Here is a 26083-nt window from a genome sequence, read left to right as displayed (position 1 = left end):
GATAACCTTTTATTGTCATTGTTTCCTGTGGGCACACTGGCAATTAAAAATGAAATTCTGCTGCCTGTTCTCAAAAGCGTATACATACCTAACACACATATAGTCACGCTATATACATATGTACATAGCTACACCCTTACATATACATACAGTATAAATATAAGTCACCGTCCATCTTGAATACGTAGCGGAAAGAGGAAGCTTGAGAATTCACAAGGTTGATACTGTATGGAACAAAACTGTGACCGAATCCTGATGTTCTGCTTCGGATGCCACGATGCCCGCTCCCTCCCAGAAGGTAACAAGGAAAACAGGCTGTGAAGAGGATTGTGTAGAGCGCCACACAATGCTGTGGATCCTGCTCAAGCATCGCAAGAGCATATCTATGTCCTGGATAGAAGGGAGTGAACTGCCTATAATCTTTTCTGCTGTCCTCACCACTCTCTGCATCGCCTTCCTGTCCAAAGTGATAATGCTTCCAAACCAGATCGTAGTGCAACAGGACAATATGTGTGCAGCGGCAGCAAAAAAGCTAACGCAATCCTACATTGCATTAACAGAGGGATACAATCAAGATCAAGTGAGGTATTAATACCATTCTATGACTTTGTAAGAGCACACCTGGAGTACTGCATCCAATTTTGTTCACCACACTGTAAAAAAGACGTTGAGACTCTAGAAAGAGTGCAGAGAAGAGCAACCAGGATGATGAGGGGACTGGAGGCTGAAACAGACAATGAACGGTTGCAGGAACTGGGCTTGGCTGAAGAAGAAGGACCAGGGGAGACATGAGAGCTGTCTTCCAGTATTTGAGGGGCTGCCACAGAGAGGAGGGAGGGAGGTCAAGCTATTTTCCAAAGCCCCCAAAGGCCAGACAAGGAATAATGGATGGAAACTGATCAAGCAGAGATTCAACCTGGAAATAAGGAGGAATTTTCTGACAGTGAGAACAATCAACCCATGGAACAGAAGTTGCCTTCAAGAGGTTGTGGAAGCTTCATCACTGGAAGCTTTCAAGAAGAGACTGGACCGCCATCTATCAGAAGTGATATAGGGTCTTCTGCTTTTTTGGGGGGGGGGGGTTGGTTTGGGCTAGTATGAGCTACTAAGTCCCTTTCAACTTTGTGAATCTGTATGACAGGATGCTCTCTATCATCCCTTTATAGAAAGTGTTAAGGACGGGAGAAGGAAGATGTACTTTTCTTATACAATGCAGAAAATGCAGGCAACGGTCTCACTTAGCAACAGAAATGTTGGGCTCAACTATCAAAGACTACCTGCACATATTTTCAAGATCTATTTTTGTGATTTGCTGTTTGTCCAGATTTGGGCAGATGGCAAATCTCACACAGCATCTGTGAGCATCAAGTCAATTACAAGTAATGATTCTGCCTCTATTTTCAGTTCCAGGGACAGCTTACCATACACTCTTTTGTTCTTATTATCATTTGGGTCAAAGCTCTGCCGAAGCAAATTCTTCCTTCCACGTCTCTTATCTCTCTTTTCCCTTGAACTCATGAAGTAAAAATTGTTCCGTTGGCAGAAAGGATGTAATTGGAAGGTAATGCGAGTGGAAGCAACGCTTCCTTCCAGCTTCCTTCCTTCCTTGTGTTGTCAACTTAATTCTGATAAACTACTCTAACGTAATAGGTCAGCAAAAACTTTTAATGGCATGGTTAGAAGTCAACCTCTGGCCAATCCACACATGTGAACCTCTTGACGTTTTCTGTGAAAAATGCCAGATGGGATGTGAAACATAAAACATGAGGCAGTCATTATGAGAGAGGCTAATCATCAGCTATAATTTAATACACTTAGTGGCAGCCATTCATTTAGAGATGTTCTAAGTGGTTGCAACCACTAAATTAGGCCGTTCTTTTTCTTGTCATGTAGGGTCAGGGATCATTTGCATCAGCTTCCTGGCCATTTCTAAAAAATGTTGCATCATGATGGCCTGGAGGAGGGAGAACAAAAGGAGGAGGAGGAGGAGGAGGAGGAGAGAAAGGGGGTGAATGGGGCATAACGCGAAAGGCAATATGTAGGCATATGGTGATAATTAGGACTGGCGTTTCCACTGTAAGTCATTGTATTTGCAAGTTAAGCTGGACCCAATTTTACAACCATTTTTTACAGTGGTCATTAAGCAATCCCCCGTAGTTGTTAAGTGAATCGTGAGGTTGTTAAGCAAATCCAGCTTCCCTAAGACGTATTTTTCTGCTGGGAAAAAGGGCAGCAAATGTGACAACAGGATACCGCAATGTCATAAAGGTAAGCCAGCTGCCAAGCATCTGAATGGTGCTATGGCTGGAAGGGCGACAGAGGCCGTAAGTTGAAGCCTACATTTATATGGCAAGTAACATCCTCCACTTAAAGTAGCTTGGGGTCCATCTGGAGTGAAAAGGGTGTGTGTACTTTGAAAGCTAAAATCCTTCTCTGGTGAACTTTGGTTACCCTGGACATGTGAATTTTGAAAGTGTGCCACTGTCAGGTCCAAGTCCAGAGATAATGCTGTAGCCTTCTAATCTCCTAAATATATCCTGAGAGGGTCCTAGGATGTGGCTACCTATATTTTTTTTGGGGGGGAAATCACCAGGAGATGGCACATTCCAATCCCACCTCAGGCGTCAAAGCTGGCTGGATGACTTTGGGGCAAACCTCCGTCTCAGCCCATCTCATCTCACAGGGTTGTGGCTGTGGGGGAAAGAGGAGGAAGGTGTGCTGGATATTTGCCAGCTTGAGTTAGTTATAAAAATAATAAAGATAACACAAGGCGACAGGAAAGGTGTTATCTAAATACCTGGACTTATGAACCACAATTGAGCCCACAAATTCTGTTACCAAGTGAGCTTCACGACCTTTTTTTTTGCTGAGGTTGTTAAGTGAACCACCACAGTAGTTAAGTTAGTCACACGGTTGTTGAGTGAATTGGGTTTCCCCATTGGCTTCGCTTGTCCGAAGGTCCCAAAAGGGGATCACATGACCCCAGGAGGCCGCAGTTGTCGTATAAGTTAGCTGCCGAGCATTTGAATTTTGATCACGTGACTCTGGGCATGATGCGACGGTCGTTAAGTGTGAAAAAACGGCCGACAAGTCACTTTTTTCCAGTTGTAACTTCGAATGATCGCTAAGTCGAGGATGACCTGAGCCTGAATATCTACCACACGGAAGACAGAGGGCACAATTATTCAGAGGTGTCCCAGGAGATCAGATAAGGAACAAGGAAAGAGATGGTGGTTGTACATGTTTTAACAATGGAACAGGCCATTTTGGGAGATGGGGCAGTTTCCTTCTCTGGAAGGGTTTAAAAAGTTGGTTGGTTGGTCATCCGGTCAGCACGGCTCCCAGCAGTGGGTGGGGGATGGACTGGATGATCTTCGAGATCCCTTCCCTCTGGTTCGGTTAAAGAGTTCACAGGACCTGGAAGCCCAGTCTTGTGCTAATCCTAACCTCAAAAGAAGAGACTTGGGCTGCTTTTCGAGATAGGCTCCGAGAGAGGGTGGCCTATTTAGAATAAAATCTAACAGCCAAAGCTTTTCCTGTCACTTCAATTTCAGGCCAGAAACGTTGTTCTGCTTATTACCTGCCACAAACACCCCCGTCCTCCCGCAAAGAACAGGACCATTAAGGAAAGTTGGCAGTGTATTATTGCCAGTTCGCCCACGCCTCCCTGCTATCCTGAATATCTTTGTCCTCTTGAATTCTGCTCTTGTTTTTATGTGTTGCCTTCATAGGGCAATAAATATTCCATCTTACATCAGCCCAACTTAAGTCGATAGTCCACTAATGTTCCCTGAAGGCGTGTGAGAGCTTAGCTTTGCCTTTTTTTATGGCTAAGCAGGTTGTTCTGCTTTTTTGAAGTTCCTTGAAAACAACTCAATCAGAACAATCTAATTTGTCCGGAGACATAAGGAACTTTGGAACGATGCAATGATCCGAATATATCCAGAATATGCAATTACTAAAACAGTTTCAAGAAAAACGTTGGAGGCTGAGGGTTGTGCCATAGTTTCAAACACTGCAGTAAGCCAACCTGTGGGAAAATATGGCGTATTAGCATGTTTTATATTTTAAAGATAAGATAGATCATCTTCTTTTAACAACCCCATAATCCCTTGCAGGGTGGAGTCCAGGCAAATGAATGGAGCTAGCAGAGTGTTTACTGGCCAGATGCCCTTCCTGTCACCAATGTGGAGTTTTGTTCAGCAGATATATTCTCATTGTGCCAGAGAGGTTTATAAGATAAGATAAATAAGATAACTTCATTGTCATTTTTTTTTTACTGTGAACAAACCGGCCCACATTAAAAATGAAAATCTGTTTTCAGAAAATCTGTTTTTTAGAAAGTGTATACCCATATACATAAAACCCATATACACATGCTATATACATAAATATATACCTGCACCATACATATATGTATGTATGTGTATGTATATATACATATATACGTATACACACACACACACACACACACACACACATATATATATATATATATATATACACACATTTATATTATAAATATAACAATTATAAATTATAATTTTTATAATTCATATTGAGATTATAAATGATAAGGTATAACCTAGTAGTTATACAAATCTAGAAACTAATTTATACAGTGAACCATAATTAAATCAGAAGGCTGAGAGATCTTTATACAGCACTGTGTAGAACTAAATGCCAGGTTTTGTGCATTCCTGGCTTGTAATGTTTCTAGATGACAAATCATAGTTTGTGCAGAATGAACCACATGTATGGAGTAAAGCAAACTTCAATTCAATACCATCAAAATTGGGCTCAAATTTACCAACTGAAAAGAAAGATATATTATAAGTGCAAGTGACATTTTTAACCCAGGTAGTCCCTGGGTTAAAAATGTCACTCATGCTTATAAATGTGCTGCCTCTTACTAAAAACAGCGGGCAGGATTCTCCTTCCTTGAGCTGATGAGCTGGAGTCACACAATATTCTCATGAACTGCTGAAGCCGCAGACTTCTAATGTACAGCTTGTTTTCAGAGGTTCATAAGAACATTGTGCAGCATTGGCAATTCGAACACCATCTGCCACTTTTAATAACGGGAAATCCATTTAGAAATAAAAAGTCCAACTTACATACGAAATTAGTTAAAGAGAGGAACACTACTCGTTCTTAGCCTGGGATACACACACACACACATTGTAAAGGTTGTCTGATGTTACAGACTGCATTTAACGAAGGTATACAAGGAAGTCGTCAACTTACGACAATTGACTCCAAAATTTCTGTTGCTAGGTGACACATTTGTTAAGTGAGTTTTGCTCCATTTTACGACCTTTCTTGCCATAGTTGTTAAGTGAATCACTGCACATGTTAACTTAGTAACACCATTGTTAAGTGAATCTGGCTTCCCAGTTGATTTTCCTGGTCAGAAGGTCACAAAAGGAGATCACAGGACCCCACCCAGGGCACTGCAATCGTCATAAATATGAGTCAGTTGCCAAATATCTGAATTTTGATCAGGTGACTATGGGGATGCTGCAATGATTGGAAGTGTGAAAACGGCCATAAGTGTGTTTTTTCGCCACTGTAACTTCCAATGTCACTAAATAAACTGAAATGCAGGTAGCTCTTTGCTTGCCAACTGCTCCTTCAGTGACTTTTCCAAGTTGGGATGGTGATGAAAAAGGAGATGACGACTGGTCCTTCCTGGTGCAGCCGCTGCCATATCCCCATGACTGCAGCTCAGTTGCTTGGCAACCAGCGCACACTTACGACAGTTGCAGAATCCCGCGGTCTTGTCATTCCCAAACTTCGCAGCCAGCTGCTGATCAGCGAAATAAATGGGGAAGGTGGCAGGAAGTCGTAACTTGCACACTCCCAGGATGTTGTGCTTAACTGCCCCAAGTGGTTCGCTTAACAACCACAGCCGGCACGGACGATGCAAGTTGGGTACGCCCACCATGAGTTTTGACATTAGGAACACACTGCTTGGCAATGCAGCCGTCGGTCCCAAATGCAGTTGGTAAGTAACAGCAACCTGTATAGGTTAGAAAGTATAAACTGATGTCATTGGGATTATTGTGCGCATGAAGCTAAGAATCCCCAGACTGATCGCCATTGCATATTTTAGCACCTAGACTTATATACAGCTTCATGGTGCTTTCCAGCCCTCTCTAAGCAGTTTACAAAGTCAGCCTTTTGCCCCCAACAGTCTGTGTCCTCATTTTACCGACCTCGGGAGGATGGAAGGCTGAGTCAACCTTGAGCCAGTCAGAATTGAACTGCTGGCAACGGGCAGTTAGCCTGCAATACTGCATTTTAACCACTGAGAGGGTGGGAGGGAGGGATGGATGGATGGATGGATGGAAGGAAGGAAAGAAGGAAGGAAGGAAGGAAGGAAGGAAGGAAGGAAGGAAGGAAGGAAGGAAGGAAGGAAGGAAGGAAGGAAGGAAGATAGATAGCAATAGCACTTACTTATCTACCACTTCACAGTGCTTTTACAGCCCTCTCTAAGCAGTTTTACAGACTCAGCACATTGCCCGCAACAATCTGGGTCCTCATTTTACCGACCTTGGAAAGACCGGAAGGCTGAGTTTATGCACGGCTAATAGAAGAACCAGTAATGGATTTGGGGGAAAAAAATATTCTGAATGAATGCAATCCAGTTGCCTAGATGCCTACTAGATGGGTAAAAGCAAGATTAGAGAGCAAGGAAATGTCCCCTGGTTTTTTTTGAAAGACCCAAGAGATCTTATTTGAAAAAGGGTTGTTTTAAACATGCAATTTAAATGTAGTTTCAACGGAGGGCAAAAGAGTAAATATAAATCAAAAAGCAAGATGGATGGTGATTACGCATGATAAAAGATTGAAACTAGAGCAAGTAGAAACATCTGGTGACGGGAATGGACAGAAGAATTTTAAGATGTGCAAATATTGGCACAGAGATAGAGTAATGTGTGACCTATTGGGAAGAACGAATGTTTGTTGAAACAAACATATGGGCTGGTCAAGCAGGTCTCTGTTTGGGCATCAGTGGAGTAAGAGTTGAGGACTGTTGCATCATGTATGACATGTTCTTGAGGTCATAGCACTTTCATTAAGAAACCCGCAGTTCCTCTCTTCGTATATCTTGGTCCCCATCACCTGCCAACCGCTTCATTAGGGAGTATGCAGTCATTTAAAAGAAGGTGGCAGTTTAGGTTTGGGATCCCTGGCCAGAGGCAAGTTATGATGAAAGAGGGGAAAATCATCATCATCATCATTCAGATTTAATTTAAGAAAAGCATTCGCTATTATCTCCTAAAGAATACCTTGGCACCAGGCGGAGCAAATAGGGTAAACTGGCTGCAAAGGAAAAACAAGGTTTTCATAAAACTGGCTTTATATGCGCTCAGCTATATCATCAAAATTCTGAACTTCTCTGCAGGACTCAAGATTAAATGCTAGAACATTTATGTACGTATTTTCTTTTTGCTGATAAATATTTAAACAGAAGATAGGTTGCGACGTATTTATACCATTTAAGAAAAGTGCATCATGCCCATGTAATTTCCTTTGTAGCAAGATGGAAACATCTGTCACTGGCTTCTTCTGGTATTTTTCTTTTAAATTCTCAATCTGGCCTCAGAAATTCCTGGAGATTTTCACCCAAGTAATAATCAACGCACTCCTGCTTAGCTTTTGAGCCCAAATAAGGTCAGTCCCCCAATCAAATAGATTTAAATCAGTAAATTATGACCCATCCCTAATGATAAAAGTCTATGTATGACGTCTCTCATGAATAAAACTTATTTCACTCACATGAAATCACTCAGATTATTACACTCCATGTAAAAAAACCCAAACTTTCTTGATGTAGAGGCTGTCTGTTGGTCTTTTTTCCACTTTACTATCCCAAAGAAACCCCTACATTTTGAAAAGCTAAATATCTAAAACAATGAATAAATATGTTAGCTTCACTGATATATACAGGTAGTCCTTGACTTACAACAGTTCACCTAGTGACCATGTTACAACAGCACTGAAAAAGTGACTTACGAACCGTTTTTCACACTTACGACGGTGGCAGCATCCCCATGGCATGTGATTTACATTCAGATGCTTGACAACTGACTCACAGTTATGACGGTTGCAGTGCCCGTGTTTTGCAACCTTCTGACGAGCAAAGTCAAGGGGGAAGCCAGATTCACTTAACAACCTTGTTACTAACTTAACAACTGCGGTGATTCACTTAACAAACACGGCAAGAAAAGTCATAAAACGGGGCAAAACTCCCGTTAGCAAATTTCTCACTTAGCGCAACGTAAATTTTGGGCTCAATTGTGGCCGTAAGACGAGGACTACCTGGACTTCCAAAGAAATTCCTAATAATGCCGATGTACTTCTACATTCCAGACTAAAAACTGCCAGGATAAAATCCATGGCAGGCGCAGCCATATCTCAAAACTTGTTCCAGGATTGAGTCTCCACTCTGCCTTGACGTGGCTCCCTCGGCCAAAGCAGGGGCTTGGGTAACAATGGCTATTTTTGGCACGCACGGTCAAGGAGTCACCAATCCACAGTCTGAATAGTTCTTGCTTGGTGTGTTATGTGAGATGGAATAGTTGTGGCTTATTTTATTTAGCGAACTATTGCTTGTCAGCTGAATTTGGCTAGCAGATAAACTACTTTGTGTACCTAACTTCCAACCGATAGCAGCTTTCAAGCAAGTCTTTATTGGTTTTCCTCGATAATATTGGAGACCGATTCGGGAAGACAGAACACAAACCTTTCCCTTCCCTTCATCTATGGCCTCTCCTGATGCTAAAAACTGTCCTCCTGAATGCTCAAACGGAACACTGAATTTTTACTACTGATTGCTACTCAGATAAGTATCGCTTATCTATAATGTATGCATTTGAGACTACTTATTTCTACCAAAAATTAGATTTAACATTCCCAAAATGTTCTCTTGTATCGTAAGAGCTTTTTATTGCTGCTTCCTGCCAGCTGCGGCTGCTCTTGGTCGCAAAAGCTCTTATCTTGGCTTCCCTTGATGCTATCTTGTTCTGAAGAATCTCAATTACTAATAATACATTAAAAGAGACTATTATATGGAAAGATTTCAGCCTGCACAGCCTGCGTCACGATAAATATTCAGTCAAATGACTGCTGTATCCATTCTATTATTTAATGCTTTTTAATTAGGTTAAAAAAAATATCCCATTGCTCTCATCCGGCAAGACAGAGTTAAGCAACAAGGCATCAAACAATCCATGGTCATCTTTTGTTGAACGTTGTTCGTTGAATAATCAATAAACAAGGTTAATAAATGGTTCATATATGTAACAGGATATAAATCATGGCTGGCAGGCCACAAAGCTGGATTCATACAACCTAGTCCAGTGATAATTACTCACTATTTGGATGACCTAATAGGATTCAGGAAACCTTGGAGAGATTACTTGGAGTATTGAGGCTATTCCACCCACCCAGCACCAAATGTATCTTTTATTTATTTATTGAGGGGTTAATAGGGAAATGTAGTAGTTTGCCTTCCAGAAACCTCCTGGTTTCATTCATATTTTTTAAAAAAAAATAAGGGGGAGAAAGTCTTATTTGGAAAATGTGGGTCTTTTGTCATCTAAATTGGGCAGTGTATATTAAAATATTATAGCCACACATGGTTTGTAGCTTTCCAGGGATCCCAACTTTCTGCTACGACTTATAGCGATTTGTTTGGTTTTGGTTTAAGGTGTTATGCGAAACCAACCAGGTGGTGCAAAGTCCAAAATACGTAGGAGCAAATGGAGTCCTTTGCCCACTTCACAAGTGCCAGTATATGCCCCTGCAATTCATAGGCTCTGGATAAAAAGATGCTTGATTTTGGCATTGTTTCTCTTAATGCTTCCAAGTAAAGCTTGGGTGCAAATTTCCAACAGTTGATTGGTGAGCTGGGTTGGGCTGCATTCTGAAGTCTAAACTATTCTTAGCTCTGTTTAAGAGCCCCGGTGGCACACTGGATAGAATGCTGTATTGCAGGCTGACTCTGCCCACTGCCAGGAATTCGATCCTGACTGGCTAAAGGTCAACTCAGCCTCCTGTCCTTCCTAGGTGGGTAAAATGAAGACCCAGATTGTTGGGAGCAATTTGCTGACTCTGTAAACCGCTTAGAGGGGGCTGGAAAGCACTGTGAAACAGTATATAAGTCTAAGGGCTATGGCTATTCCTGATCAAATCCTGTGTTCCTTTGCAGTTCCGTTTGTCATTTTTGTGCCGATTTTCATACCTTTACTGTCTCTCGCTAAATCTTGTTTCAAACTCATATAGGACGTCAGAGACGTTCCAAATTCATTCTTGCTTTCTGTTTAATAGACACCCAAGGGAATATCTGTGACTACAACAAGTTCTGTGAAGGTTTATCCAGTAATCAGATGATGCTGGTAGCTTGCATGTCAATAGTTATCATGGTGTTCAGTTCCAAAAATAGACAAAAAGGGCTAATATTGACAAGTTCTCTCAATCACTAGCCTTGGAGTTCTCCCTCTATTTCCCCATAACCAAGAGACTCCGTGCCAGTGGCATGGATGGAAAACAGAAATCAAAATATATTAATAGTGGGACTTGTTCTACCCAAGTATTTTGATATTCAGTGTGTAATGTCCTCCCAGCCATCAAACGACATACAGAGAGATTAGACCATTCAATTAATTGGGGTTAGTCAACACGTTTTATAAATCTAGTCAATTTGGTTAGTTAGTAGTGGGTGACGTGATAGCTGTGTTCCAATATCTAGAAGTCTGCCACAAAGAAAAGGGGGTTAACCTATTCTCCAAAGCACCTCAAGGCAGAATAAGAAGCAGTGGATGAACACTAACTATGGAGAACCAACCTAGAATTAAGAAATTTCCTGACAGAGCAATTAATCGGTGGAAGTTGTAGGTGCTCGAACATGGGAGGCTTTCAAGAAGAGATTAGGTGGCTATTTGTATGGAATGGTATAGTATAGTGTCACCTTCTTGATCAGAAGACCTGCAAGGTCCCTTCCAATTCTCTGTAGTCTATTATTTACTTTGTTTTAGTTCAGAAAACTGGTCTGAATAAACCATTATTAAGTGCATCATAAACACAGCCAGAACAATCCATACTGCTGGAATTAACTGAGCTGAAATCAAAAGGCTGGAGTGCTCAAAACAACTCACAAAGATTTGTTTTCCAGTTCATGGTATTAATTATGGCTATGGAAAACTCCACAGTTAGCTAAATTCACAATGTACTAAGTCATAAGCTATGTTAAGCTATGTTGTAAGGGTTGTACTGATACACCACCAGAACCAAGCCATATCATGGCCAGCAGTTGACTCCTGCTTTCTAGGAGGACAGGTTCATATGTATCAAATTTAAATACTGCCCATCTCACTGTCCAAAATGATTTTGGGCAGTTTATTAATGTAACACCGAAGGGAGGCAACTAAAGGTATGATGGTTTGTTTTATCTGCTATTTATTATTTTATTTATCGTATGGCACATTCACACCACATCTTATATCCCCTGACCATCACGAAAAGTGCTAGAGCTAAAGTTGGCTGTTCAGAGAAATACCATTTTAAACTTTGATTCCCAAATGAATAGGATTGCCTTTCTCACAATATTTGCTCTACAAAGGCAATACTGGTAGGAAACATCCTTTTGATTTCGGAGAATTGTGTGTTTGCTTACCTGATTCATTTCCCGCTTTGAGGCCAGTTTAGCAATTTTCTAGATGGTCGAGCTTTCCACAGGTCATTCTGATCCTATACATATGATTGATAAATCCAGTGTCTTGTTATTGTTTACTAGAAACAAAAAAAAATGAAGTCTTAGTCCATAAAATTGGTGTTTTATAGGGTGTACCTTTATATTCATTAACGTGAGTTTTACCTCTATGTTCATGAACACGTTTTTTTTAGGTTCTGATTTCTGGAAAAAGCCAATTTAATGGCTGTAACATGAAGACTGATTTGAAAACATCCATCCTAAAAATCCTTACATGCTTCTGCCCGTATTAAAAATTCCTCTACAGCTGCACACTCATCTATTAAAAAATCACATATTCATAAACTACTATGCATATTCTGAAAGGCCTACTTTGACCTTGAGTATTTTTTTGTTAAGAAAAAAGGGCTGTTATCCTAAAGAGGCATATGCCACATTGAAACTCTGTAATTACTTACAGCTCTCTTGAACTCTCTTGAACTCCGCGATTCTTTTGCAGATGTTCATTGCTCAAGCTAGCATCAAGATCAGGTAAAGTATTTCCACAGCTAGAATGCTGCAACCAGTTTTGGTCACATTACAAAAATGATGTTGAGCCTTTGGAAAAAGTGCAAAGAGCAACTAAGATGATTAAAGGCTTGGAGGTTAAAACATATGAAGATCATTTCCAGGAATTGGGTATGGCTAGCTAGAGAAAAGTAGTAGTAGAGGGTGACATGATAGCAATCTTTCAATATTTGAGGGGCTGCCACAAAGAAGGAGTCGACTTATTTTCCAAAGCACAAGAAACAATGGATGGAAACTAATCAAGGAAAGAAGCAACCTAGAACTAAAGGAGAAACTTCCTAACAGTGAGAACAACTTATCTTCAGCAGCTGTGGGTGCTCCAACACTGGAGATTTTTGAGACTGGGTAACCACTTGTCTGAAACGTAGGTGTGCTGCTACAGCCAGCGGTTGGACTTACAGGGGTCTCCAACCTTGGCAACTTTTAAGACTTGTGGACTTCAACTCCCAGAGTTCCTCAGCCAGCTAAACTGGCTGAGGAACTCTGGGAGTTGAAGTCCACAAGTCTTAAAAGTTGCCAAGGTTGGAGACCCCTGGACTAGAAGACCTCCAAAGTCCCTTCCAACTCTATTTTGGAATAATTAGGTAATATCAGATGATGTTACCTAATTTGGTAATGAAACATCTGCAAGAAAACCACCAAGCTCAAAGAGCAACAAGGATCCCTGATTTCAACTGAGTTATCTTAGATAGCTATCTCTGGGCTGAAATGAAGGGGGCTTGCTGTTCTCTGAGCTTGGTTGCTTTCTTCATTTTGCAAGCTGCTCGGAGTTAATATGGCTGCCATATACATTTATTAAACACAGGTTATCCTTGACTTACAACTGTTCATTTGGTGACCTTTCAAAGTGACAATGGCATTGAAAAAGTGACTTATGACCCTTTTTCAGGCTTACCTTTGCAGCATGGTCATGTGATTTACATACAGATGCTTGACAACTGACTTATACTCATGATGGCTGCCGTGTTCCAGGGTCATGGGATGATTTTCCCCTCCTGACAAACAAAGTCAAGGGAAGAGCAAGATTTGCTTAACAGCCATGTTACTAATTTAACAACTGCAGCGATTCACTTAACAAAGGTGGCAAGAAGAGTCGTAAAACTGGGTGAAACTTTAATAATTTTCTCGCTTCGCAACATCACTACCTGTAAACTTGACTTGTTCCACAGGGAAGAAGTCCCTAAGGACACAGGCACCTGAATATTTTGGATACCTTCCCAGAGCTGATCCCCATTCTCATTGCTGGGCGGGTGTTTACACAACACACCAACACAAGAGAACTTGTGGCTTTGCAGGACACACAGAACCTAAACCGGTGGTGACAGGGGCTCCCATTGCCCACGTTCCAAGGAAACGTGTCCTGTAGATGGGTCACGTTCAGACGACCCAGTGACACCCTCCCCCCCGCAACCCCTGAATCAGCCAAGCGTCCTTTCCATGGGTCTGTTGTGGGCAGGAGTTGACCCACCTGGTCAACCCCGCAACGTGATCCGGGGCTCCCCAAGGCTTTACCACCTAGCTCGGATAAGCCAAGGTCCAGTGGATTCTCCCCCCCACCCCCGAGCCTACATACACAGCCTTCACATACACACACACTTTTACAGAGCTTTCACACAGACACACAAACACAGAGCCTCCACGCACACAGCCTTCACACGCACTTAGACTGGGCCTACACAGTGTCTTCATACACACAAGCACAGAGCTTTCACACACACACACACACACACACTTCACATACTCATGCACAGCCTTCACACACACTCACAGGGCCTATACAGAGCCTTCACACACAGCCTTCACATACACACACACTCACACACGGTCTACAGAGCTTTCACAGACACACAAACACAGAGCCTTCACGCACACAGCCTTCACACGCACTTAGACTGGACGTACAGTGCCTTCATACACACACAAGCACAGAGCTTTCACACACACACACACACACACAAAGCTTTCATATACTCATGCACAGCCTTCACACACACTCACAGGGCCTATTCAGAGCCTTTACACAGAGCCTTCACATATACACACACACACACACACACACACACACACACACACACGGTACAGAGCTCACACAGACACACAAACACAGAGCCTTCACGCACACAGCTCAGACTGGACCACACAGTGCCTTCACACACACACAACACACACACACACACACACACACACAGAGCCTTCACATACTCATGCACAGCCTTCACATCCACTCACACAGGGCCTACACATAGCTTTCACGCACAGCCTTCACATACACACACACACAGTCTACAGAGCTTTCACACAGGCACACAAACACAGAGCCTTCACACACCCTCACCCAGGGCCGACACACAGAGCCTTCCTACAGACACACCAGCACAGAGCCTTCAACACCTCACACCACACCCACACCCACACCCACACACATACCCACACACACACACACACACACACACACACACACAGAGCCGGTGCGCCTAGGCCCCGACGCCCGCCAAAAGCTCGCTCGGGAAGAGCGGCGAGGCGGGAAAATTCCGCGCGTAGGCGGAGACCGACCGCGCAGAGGCGCCTCCTCCCCTCCCCTCCCCCCCCCACTCCGAGATGGGGGCCGGTGAGTCAACGGAGGCGCCCGCCGGCGGGGGGGGGGTTGAGGGGAGGAGAACCGAGGAGCCCTCGCGCCTTTGGCCTTGGGGAGGGGGGGGGCGGGAAGAGCCGCCTCCCGCTGCTCCAAAAAAGGCCAGGGGGCGTGGTTTCGTCCAAGGGGGGGCGTGGCCTCCCTTATAAATATCGGCACCCGGCGGCAGGCACCCTCATTCCTCGGGCGCTCCGCTCCTGCTTCTGTCGCGCTGCTTAAAGGGGGCTCGTCTATATATCTATTTATTTAATTTTTTTAATTATTATTATTATTATCATTCCCGCCGCCGGCTTTTGACGCCTCCTCGCTTTTTCTCTCTCCTTTCGGCCTCGCAGTGTTCGCCCCCGCCATGAATGGTTTCCGAGACAGCAGGATCGAGGAGGGCACCTTCCTCTTCACCTCAGAGTCGGTGGGGGGAAGGGCATCCAGGTGAGGCGGGGTGGGGGGCGCCGAAGGACCAGGCTGTACCGGGTGGTGGGGGCGGGCGGGCGGGGGGGGGAGTGAGGAGAGCGCGGAGGGCTGAGGCGAAGATAGACAGGCGGGAGGGCGCGCGCGCGCTCTGCGACGCTCGCCTCCTGATTGGCCAGCGCGACCCCCGGCTGAATGACGCAACGGGGCGGCTGCGGAGAATGGCGGGGGGCGGCGGCGGCGGCGGCTTGAGGGGGAGGGTTACACGACCCGCCCTCCCCCTTTTGACCGAATTTCGAGCCTCTCCGTCTTGCGAAGGGGTGGAGGGAAGGAAAACGCCTGCGGGAGACCCTCCCTCCCTCTTTCCTTGCCGTCTCGGCGCGGCCAAGCGGGCCGACCGGCGAAGGAGACCGAGGGGGGGGTGGCGGGCGGAAAGAGAAAGCCCTCGCGCATGCGCAGTGCCGCTTGCCAGCCTCGGCGGCGCGCCCCGCATTGCAGGCGACCACGTGGTGCCCGCATGGCGAGACCTTGGGAGGAGAGGCTGGAGGGGGTGGGGTGGGGTGAGTAAGGGGGGAGGGAAGGAGGGGGAAAAAGCCCCATATTTCACAGCGCATCTTGGGGGGTGGTGGTTGGGGGTGGTGATGGTGGCTGGGAGGAAGAGGAGGAGGGGGTAAAAGACAAGGGTAAAACCGGGGGACTGGGAGGAAGAATGGTGTGGGGGGGGGCTACAAGATTTAAGGGTGGCCAAACCCTTTTCTGATTCAAGAACCCCAAATAAAAGGAGCGTTGCAGGCTTAATTGGAAGGATATAAAGCCCACTGGCCCACTGGAATCGCACATCAGTGGCCCTTAAAAATAAAAGGCGGGTTTTCAGAAAAGCGCCTTCCTCTCTCGAGCTCTTCTGCAAACAAAAGAGGCTTTGAGTAGAGAAGCGGAACTGAGAACCGGACGAGCGGTCCTGGTTTGAATGCCCCGCGATCTTGGAAGGCATCTTGCCTTTTCCATTGTCTTCCGCCATGATGTCTGAGCCTCTCTTTTTTTGGGGGGGCGGGGCGGGAAGAAAGGAGCTATACTGGTTTTCAGCAGTGGGACAAACCAGTGTTGCCGCGTTGATCTAAACTGGAGTTAATTCTGGGATCATGATTCTTGGAAGAGGATGCGTTGGATGGAAGAGTGGGAGAGGTTAGTGCATGGCCAACGAGCAGGGAGAACCGGTAGATCGTCTTGTTTTCCGCCATTGACATGTAGCCATTGAACGCCATGTGGTTCATATTAAAAGGAGAGCGCTGTAATGTTCCCTGCAGGGTGGATCAGATCTCTTTAATAGTCTCAGTTCCTCTGCTTTCGGGGAATAAAAAAAGATTTGATAGTAACGGACATGATTTAATACGTGTGCTTGGTGAAATGAATGGGAGACCTTGCACCCTTCGCTGAACCGCTCATCACTGTTGTTCCTTTCATACCATAGTTAGGACTCCGACTTGTTTGGGGAGCCATGCTGTAGAACAACATCTCAAAGGTCATCTAGCCTACCTAGTGGCAGGCTGTCAGTTGCTAAAAGATACACGAGACAAAGCAAGCTGTACTAAGTTTCTTTGAAGACACTACAAGCTGGAAATTCCCTGAACTTTGTTCTGAATCCCCAGCTGTTAATTTATTTCATGAAACTGATAAAAATTACATTTTACTATACTATAGAACTTACATCATTATGCACAGGATCTTTTTCTGATGTGGCACCTACCAGAATACTGAATTGCATTCTAAAACAATGGGAGTCACATTTCTGTTTAAAATAGTGTGGGGTGTTACTGTTTTTTTGGAAAGCTATAGGAGCAAGCATTGTCTAGGTTTTAGTAGCGTTGCTTGTGGTTGTTGCCTTGTCTAATTTTACAGGTGTAGGTACTCCAAAGCCATATCAAAGCAATCTAATCTAGCATTTTATTCCGTAGAGACCAGTCATTCCTACAAGAAACCCACAGGCAGGATATGAATGCAGTGATACTTGTCCACTTATTTTACCTCCAAGATTCCTAATATCTTAGTATTATACCATAGCTTAAGCCAAATCTTCCACCTTTATTGATCAATCATTTTTATAACATAGAATTCCAAACATGTTCTCCAAATGTTCATGTTTCTAAGGTTACCATTTCCTTGTAAAAGAATCTGGAGTGGCCTCGATTATTAGCTTGGTAATATCACGTTTAACAGTGCAGTACGTTCTTTTTCTGTTGTCCTTACTTGCCCGTATATAGGATTCTCCTCTAAAGATGCTTGTTCTCCTTGTTGCCATCTTGTGTCCTCTCAAGAACAGAGGAGTAGGAGAGTGCAGATATAGCCTCTTATAATAGACTGTGAATCAGCAGGGGCCCTGCCCTGTGAAGCTCTAATTGACTGTAGGATAGTCACATTCGGTGTTTTCAGAAGGGGTGGGAAAGACTTTACCTTACAGCAAAGAAGGAGATTTTGGTATTGAGCTGTCCCATCCCATAAAGTGTTTCAATGCAGGTCTTAAAAACTGAACGTATACCTAAACACATACAAACAGATTGGATTGAGTAAATTTAAACATCCACAGTATCAGGAAGAAACCATTTTGGTATGTTTAATGGTGCCAGGCTACAAACCCAAGAGATTTGAATTGTAGTCCTATTTTGGGTAGAAAAGCCAGCTGGGTGGCTTAGCCAGGCGTGTTTTTCAGGCTTTTAAGAAGAAGGCTGTGGCAAACCAAGAATATTGCCAAGAAAATTGCACGGACTACTCCCAAAGCAATCCACCAGGGACAGGATTAACTCAAAAGTTCATCTATTTGACACGGAGACAGTTGCAGCTTTGTTATTCCTTGACTGACTCCTATGGAGCAGTGGATTAGAAGTTTTAACATTGCCCCCAAACCAAGCTAAGAACTATATACATAAATAACTCTTGAGTAAAAGCTATCTTTCATGGTTTATTGGGTTTATTGTGCGCCATCAGCTTAAGCCCAACCCTTGTGACCCTCTATCTAGCTTCTCCTAAGGCAAACTTTATAAGAAATGATGGCTGCTCCCAGTTCAGTGCTAAGCCAAGGGTCTTCAAACTTGGCAAGTTTAAGACTTGTGGACTTCAACTCCCAGAATTCCTGAGCTAATAGGACCGGAGGAGGAGGAGTAGTTCTGGGAGTTGAAGCCCACAAGTCTTAAAGCTGTCAAGTTGGAAGATACTTGTGCTAAGCACTGGGCTAGCCTGAAAGGTTACCCAGGACACGGGAATGTCTTGTTTACAGTTACAATAGGGTAAGCTAAGTCACTCTCTTTTAAATTGCTTGGCAAAGAGATGGCCAGAACAGACTTTAAGAAGGAGAGATGGTTTTAATTGATTATTGATGTAACAGATTTCTTAAAACGTGGAAGACATACTCTTTAAATTACAAAACGTGAACAAATGTTCCTAGAATCACAAGGAATAATAGAACCTTTCTGTTTTCAGATAAGATCTGTGATCAAATTAGCGATGCTGTTCTCGATGCGCATCTGAAGCAGGATCCAAATGCCAAAGTAGCATGCGGTGAGTGCGCCTGGCTTTTTATAAAAGGGGCCGGACACAGTATATATTCAATTTTTTTAAAAAAAAATCTGTGTGTGAGATTCTGTGGCGCTGAAACTGACAAGTGTTCAATCTGTCCTCCAATGCAGAAACGGCTGCTAAAACTGGGATGATTCTCCTGGCCGGAGAGATCACCTCTGCTGCCGCGGTTGACTATCAAAAAATTGTTCGTGAAACAATCAAGCACATCGGCTACGACGATTCTTCCAAAGGTGAGCGGATTGTGGATGCCTGCTAGGCTTAGATACCGCCTTTTTGCGGGGGGCGTTTGGGTTTTGATCGGGAAGCTTGAGGGGGGGGTTGGATGCAATTTTAACACCTTCATCCTGAGGTTAAAACCTTCCTGCGTTTTAGGCTTCGACTTCAAAACGTGCAATGTGCTGGTCGCTCTGGAACAGCAGTCTCCGGACATCGCTCAAGGGGTGCACCTCGACAGGAAGGAAGAAGACATCGGTGCCGGGGATCAGGTTGGGATTAAGACCTTATTGATTTGTGATAAAGCAGAACAGGGGTGTCAAACTCAAGGCCTGGGGCCCGGATCCGGCCTGCAGGGTGCTAGGGCTGGCCCGCAGGGCTGCCCTGGAGACAAGGAAGGACTGGCCCACGGTGCTTTTGCCAGCGAAAACGGGCTCCCTTCGTTTTCACTGGTGGAGGATTGCCGGAGGCCGTGGCAGCTGAAAACGGAACCTGGGAGCCTGTTTTCGCTGGCAGAGGGCTTCAGCCACCACAGGCACCCCTGACAAGAGTAACATCTAGCTTGTCGTGCCCACCCGGCCCATACGCACATACACACACACACGTCAGGTCAAACACAACCCTGATGTGGCCCTCAATGAAATCGAGTTTGTCACCCCGAACTAGAACCTAATGTGAATCCTGAGCACTTGCCTGTTTTTGAGCCCGGAATTTATTGTCCCGCGTGTCGCTCCCGCTTCAGGGTTTGATGTTTGGTTATGCTACCGACGAGACGGACGAGTGCATGCCCCTGACTCTTCTCCTAGCGCACCAGCTGAATGCAAAACTGGCAGAACTCCGTCGGAATCATATTTTGACTTGGCTGCGGCCGGATTCAAAGACCCAGGTAACGATTGGCGTGGCATCTTCCCCGGTGGGAACACCCCACCCCACCCTTGCCGCCATAGGCAGGCGAAAGATTCCTTTTCGGCCGTCGTGCGAGATGTGCTCCTTTTTGGGCTCCCGTTTCAGGTGACGGTTCAGTACAAGCAGGATCGCGGGGCCGTCATTCCCATCCGCGTCCACACGATCGTCATTTCCGTTCAGCACGACGACAGAATTGGGCTGGATGAGATGAGGGATGCCCTGAAGGAGAAAGTGGTCCGAGCGGTTGTGCCTGCAAAATACTTGGATGATGATACTATTTATCATCTGCAACCTAGCGGCCGATTCGTGATTGGTGGCCCCCAGGTATGTCAGCAGTTGCGTTTTTGTTGTTGTCTAATCTTGGACACTCAGTCTATTGGCAGCCTTCTGAAATGACCACAGCGGGGAAAATTCAGAGGCGCTTGGCAGTATTTTATAACAAAGCTAGGACTTTGTAAGATAAACAGAGGCATTTTAAAAGAACAGAATAACAAGAATTGGAAGGGACTTTCGGGGAGTGGGGGGGTGTCTTCTAGTCCAGGGCTCTGCAACCTTAAACACTCAAAGAGCCATTTGGACCTGTTTTCCCAGAGAAAAAAACACCAGGAGCCAATAATTCAACAACTGGTGTGACTGGGTGGGCTTGGCCAACTTGACATGGAGCTTAACCTTCTCAGGCCAGAGGAGGGAGGGGTGGGGCGGGCGGGCGGGCTCCAGCCAGTTTTGGGAGCAGCAGAGGGCTGAAAGAGCCGCATGTGGCTCCGGAGCCACAGGCTGCAGAGTCCTTTCTAGTCCCACCCCCTGCAAGCAGGAGACCCATTTTACACAAGCGGTTGTCTAGTCCCTTCTTAAAAGTCTCCAGGTTGGAGCACCCACAACTTGTGGAAGCAAATTGTTCCACTGCTTAATTGTTCTTGTTGCTTCTCTTTGTTCAGTTTCCATCCATTGCTTCTTGTCTGATCTAAGATTTGCACCAGAATTGTGTAACAAGTACAGTTGTTGTTTTTAGGGAGATGCTGGTTTGACTGGCCGGAAGATCATTGTTGACACTTACGGTGGTTGGGGAGCTCACGGAGGAGGGGCTTTCTCTGGGAAAGACTACACAAAAGTTGACCGTTCAGCTTCTTACGCGGCTCGCTGGGTTGCCAAATCCCTTGTGAAATCTGGCCTGTGTCGACGGGTGCTCGTTCAGGTATGTTCCGCCGGTTTCTTGGGGCGCTAAAAGATGCTTGGATTGGTTTCATTCCGACATGTTCACCTCGCTCTCATCCCTTTTGGGGATACGCAGTGCTGTCTATAAAGTGCAGAAAGAGATGGTTTTGTAAGCAATGCTCATCTCCATCCTGCCCTTAATGCTACATCTACCCTTTTGCACTTGCTACTTGACTGTGATGAAATGCATCAACTCCAACAATTTTCCTGGCCTTCCCCTTCCTCTCACCCTCTTCTATTCACTGGGCATGTGTTCATTCTTGGCTGTTGCCTTTTTTAAATACTCCTGTTGCACTGAGCTTCTGTTTTTCTCCCTCCATAGCCGACCCTTGACATCCCTTATAAAAAAACCTGAGCAGAAAAGTCATGCCCACATTTCTTCCCCCTGTTTTCCCTTCAAAGGGGAACTACTTTTGCCTTTTATGTAATTTTGAGGTTCACATTCTGCGCCTTGTCATGTAGTCTTATCCGGTATCTGCTCTAGATGAGTTGGGTTTTCTGTCGGCAGGCGTGATTATTGCCTGTATCCCAAAATAACAAGTTATTTAAGTTTTGAAAGAACAGCACTGAAAGCGTGGTGAGTAAAAGGCAAGAGTTTTTCTTTTAAAATATGGAAAACGTATTATGTGATTTTGGAAGTTGTAGCATGAAAGGAGGACGATACTATGGAGATTCTCCCTCCGTCATCCAAGTCATGGTTATCCCAAAAATGTGGGTTGTTTTTTTTTTCCCTTTCAAGAGGCAACTGGATTTTCTGGTTTTTTGTTTGAAGACGTTTCGCTTCTCATCCAAGACGCTTCTTTAGCTCTTTAAAAAAAACAAAAAACAATCTAGAAAGTCCAGTTGCCCTTCGAAAGGGGAAAAAAACCAAACCCAAACACTTTTGGAAGGGAGCAGGAGGAGGAGTTTCCTGTTCCTACTTGGTGGCCAAACCCCGCTACGGTTGCCCTTTGCCTGCAGGTCTCTTACGCCATTGGAGTCGCCCATCCGATATCCGTCTCTATTTTCCACTATGGCACCTCTCAAAAAACCGAACATGAGCTGCTGGATATTGTGAAGAAGAACTTTGACCTTCGCCCTGGGGTCATTGTCAGGTAAAACATGGTAACGCGTGTCCCGTGTACGAACATGGAAAAAAATCCACGGGGGCTAGGAAGGAGGGGAATTAGGCATAAAACCAGCAAATGGCCGCTGGGCAAATCTGCCCCTTCGTGTGCCAACGTTTTGTCCTTCCTTCTGCTGTATACGCCACACCCACTGCGAAGAGACCGAGGAAAGCCGCCTGCCCCGCACGGCATGTCTTGGTTGTGTGGTCACAGGAGATGGCTACAGTGTCAATCACAACAGAGGTGATGTCCCTGCATTATGGGGCAGGGTGGGGAAGGTGCACCTGGATGCCTTTAGCTAGCAGCGTGTGCTCTTTGGTAGGTGACTGTCAAGGGTAGACTAGATTAGGAAGCTGGTGTTACGTAGGCTAATACAACCTTAGTGAAGAGCTGTAGGAATAGAACCTTGCACGTCCGAATTGCCTTCCCTTCCTCCTCTTTGCGAGACCTCTACAAGGATAAGTTTTGGTGGGCCGCTGCCCCGAGAGAGGCGCGGAAGAACTTGCTTCGAAGGGGGGGGAAAATTCCCGGAAGGCAAAACCTCTTTTGAGAGAGGCCGGCCTTATACGCTCAAAGATACTTCAAGGTGGTTGCTTGACACCTTTGGAAATCACTTCATGAGGAATTATATTTGCTGCGTAATAATAGCAGGCTCTATTTGCAGTTGAAATCTCTCTGGACAATGCCAGAACTGTAGGAGTAATTGATCACAGAGTTTTTAATTGCTACACGGCAAGCAATATATAATCCTTGGAAGTAAGGCTCCGTGATTAATATGGTAACTGCAGCTTTTATATGGCTCTGTCAAAGTTTTTCATTGCTACGCAGCGAGCATCTAATACTTCTAATTAAGGCTCCATATTAATATGGCAACTTCAGCTTTCACGTGGCTTTCATGTTCTGATTGAGCCCGAGGCAACAGAGTCGTTAACTCCTGTTTTAGAGAGGTAGGAAAAAAATGGCTGATAGTTAAACCTTAATTACCTTTTTTTTTTTTTTTGGTTTGGAGGCTAACCATCCTACGTAAAGCTTGGTTGTGACTTTGGGCGGGCGGTGGGGAGGAGGCTTAGCTCCACAGACAGGTAGCACTGCTTTGTGTGCACTATTATCTGTGAGGGAAGTCTCTAGGTTGAGGTGTGGGCTGATGTTGAGATAGGAAGTGTCCCCCCTTTCTGGAGAGCTGCTGTGGTCTGGCCTGGGAAGTAGACATTCCTAAGTAGAGAAGGTAAGTATCTCATTGCTCTCCGCTTGGAGCCCCGGGAGAGGGGCGGGAGGAGGGCTTAGCTTTCCAAGACACACATGGGCAATGCTGGTAAACCTCGCCTCTTTGTAGAAGGATGCATGGCCTCTGGGGGCCAAGATGCTTTCGACGGTCCTCGCTAACTCAGCGGCCTCTTGGGGGGGGGACGGACGCGTTGTAGGTGCTTTTTGCTTCGTTTGGGTGAATGCTGTGTATTGAGTTACGGACTTGTATATTCCAGGGAGCTGGATCTGAAGAAGCCTATTTATCAGAAGACTGCAGCCTATGGTCACTTTGGTAGGAACAACTTCCCCTGGGAAGTCCCCAAAAAGCTTAAATACTGAATTATGATGTTGGGCTTCTTTCCCCAGACCTGTTGGTGTACATTACAGAGAAACCTTCAGGCTCCTTTGAGGGAAAGAGCCCCCACCCCTCAATTGGTTCTATCCTTCTCTGCTCTTAAACCAACAAAAACAAAAAAAAAAACCTTGGCACACTGTTCATGACCATGAATTATCAGTCCTCTGGGGCGGAGGGAGGAGGGGACGACCGCAAATTGCACTGTGCTTTTCTCTCCCTCTTTGCCTGGTGGGCTTTTGACCTACAAGAGCCAGTTGAGCCTAGAATAGAATAGAAAAGAAGAAGAAAAAAGAATCCGTAGAGAAGAAAGGCTTTGAACCCAAACAGGGCTTCAGCCTAAATCTTTTTGCATCGCCCAAAGGCTTTTAAAGTTACCTTCAAAAAAAAGATAAAAGAGAGAAAAAAAATCCCAAGAATTTTTCTCCTTGTGATGTGTGTCCATGCAGTCGGTGGTTCCGCCTCCTCTGCCCAGATGCTTACAGCAAGCAAGGCGGTGCCAGCAGCCGGATTGGGAGACTGCCAAGGCCGCCCCCTCCATCGATTTCGTCGGGAGAGCTTGCGCGTTACCTAACTCCCCTGTTTTGCAACTCTCTCATAGGTGCGGTTCTCAAAAAATATATATATATATCTTGAATAACAGAGGCAGTCCCAATTCCGTGCTTTTAAAATTCAAAAGCCGGCATCCCATCGCGATCTTTTTCCTGCTGCTTTCTTTGAGGTTCTTTTTTGTATTATTATTTTTTAACCTATGCAGTTTTAGCACTAGCCAGACCTCAAAATCCCACCATTCCCTTATCAAATGGGCACTCGGGGCAATCTTGGTATGCTATAGAGAGGTCAGAAGATTGTCCCCAGGATTTGTAGGCTGCACACTTTTTGGCACCTGGATTTTTATTTTTTTTATTATTTTTTTTTGGTTAGAGCCAAGAATTTCATATTGCACAAAAATTCCCAGTTTACTTTCACAGTCGAGTCCAAACTGCATTCTGAAGTCCTGGCGTAGCTACAGAGAAGCCAGGGCCCTTCAGGGCACACGTGCAAATTGGGAAGGTTGTGGGAAGATAAACCTACATACTTGAAAAGAAACTTTTTAATAATTGCTTATTTATTGTGTTTGGGATGGGGTGTGAGTACAGAGAAGCCCTTGTCTCAAATGGCAGCTTTTAAACTTTACTTTTGACACACCATGAAATTCCTTGACCGTTCCCAGCATTCCCTGATAGGCCAAGGTGTCCTACAGAAAAGCCTTGGGTGTCACCTACAGGGGGTCTGGCTTGTGTAAAACGGGGGGAGGGCAGTGCTGGGGGAACCTGACCACGGGAGGGGCTAACTTGGTTGGTGTTGTACAGAGAAGCCAGCTTGTTTACTTGTCCACCCCATGGTCAGTATCCTAAACAGGAAGTGCCTTTTGCGTTCCACTTTTTTTTTTCCTTCTTCCTCCTGGGCGTTTGATTACATATGTCTGGTTCTCAAAAATTCCACATTAAAATCTTAATAAAGTGCTAGGTTCTACCTTAAATGACGGCACGTGTAATGGTTTGAGTCTCTTTTTCCTTTTTCTTTTTAGAAAAGGTAAATGTTTTTCCTCTCCAGTTACGTCCGACTCTGTGCATGTTTGTGTCTGTTCGTCTTTTTATTTCTAGCTGAGAGAGCTAGGGTTGTCTGAAGACGCTTCCCTCGTCATGTAACTATCAGTATATATACCCAAGGTCCCTGGGAAACGCTAGGTTTACCTTTCCACCCAGGTGCCACCTGCTTATCCACTCAACACCTGCATGCATGATCTGCTAGATTGACAGGAGCTGGGGATAAGAATTGGGAGCTCACCCCCATCTCACAGCGGTTGGGTCTCCAATTGCCAACCTTCAGCAACTCTGCGTCGGGTGTGGCTTAAAACGGAGGTCTCCAAACTTGGCAACTTTTTAAGACTTGTGGACTCGAATACTTGTGGAGTTGAAGCTGCCAACTTTGAGGACCCCTGCTTAAAAGAACGGCCTCCTCAACCTTCAGTCTTCCCTTCCTGCTACTGGGCTGATTTTCATGAGCCTATTAAAGAAGTGGAAGACCTATTAAGTTAAACGCATTTTTAAGCCTGGCTAAAGCGCATTCCCCAGATAAGAACCTTGTCTCAAAATCTGTCTCTCTGTAGG

At 44.9% G+C, this 26083-nt stretch overlaps 1 protein-coding gene and 1 long non-coding RNA gene across 5 annotated transcripts; one reads left to right on the top strand and one right to left on the bottom strand.

Annotated features, from left to right (window-relative positions):
- Window positions 1–2773: 2773 nt before the first annotated feature.
- LOC148125009 (uncharacterized) lies at window positions 2774–14700 on the bottom strand. 4 transcript variants are annotated; one of them, XR_015744645.1, is made up of 6 exons: window positions 14376–14405; window positions 13755–14146; window positions 13182–13281; window positions 12178–12316; window positions 11684–11799; window positions 4349–6022 (listed from the first exon to the last, which is right to left on the bottom strand). It is a non-coding gene; the product is annotated as an uncharacterized LOC148125009 (long non-coding RNA). The 4 variants fall into 4 exon arrangements; XR_015744646.1 differs by lacking the exon at window positions 4349–6022 and adding an exon at window positions 2774–4030 and having other exon boundaries at window positions 13755–14700; XR_015744643.1 differs by having other exon boundaries at window positions 4346–6022; window positions 13755–14700.
- Window positions 14701–15112: 412 nt separating this feature from the next.
- Window positions 15113–25456, top strand: LOC113445773 (S-adenosylmethionine synthase). The gene is given in 10 exon segments (XM_026715108.2): window positions 15113–15330; window positions 15332–15347; window positions 18798–18875; window positions 19004–19126; window positions 19269–19381; window positions 19852–19995; window positions 20121–20339; window positions 21025–21207; window positions 22188–22321; window positions 23815–25456. Coding segments are annotated over 10 exon segments (1176 nt in total). The 5' UTR covers window positions 15113–15267; the 3' UTR covers window positions 23918–25456.
- The last annotated feature ends 627 nt before the right edge of the window (window positions 25457–26083 follow it).

This window comes from Pseudonaja textilis, chromosome 9 (genome assembly GCF_049901715.1).
Source record: "Pseudonaja textilis isolate UNSWEBS1 chromosome 9, rPseTex1.2, whole genome shotgun sequence".
Lineage (NCBI taxonomy): Eukaryota > Metazoa > Chordata > Lepidosauria > Squamata > Elapidae > Pseudonaja > Pseudonaja textilis.
Note: the sequence above shows the minus strand (reverse complement) of the source record. Positions and strands in the feature narration are given on the sequence as shown.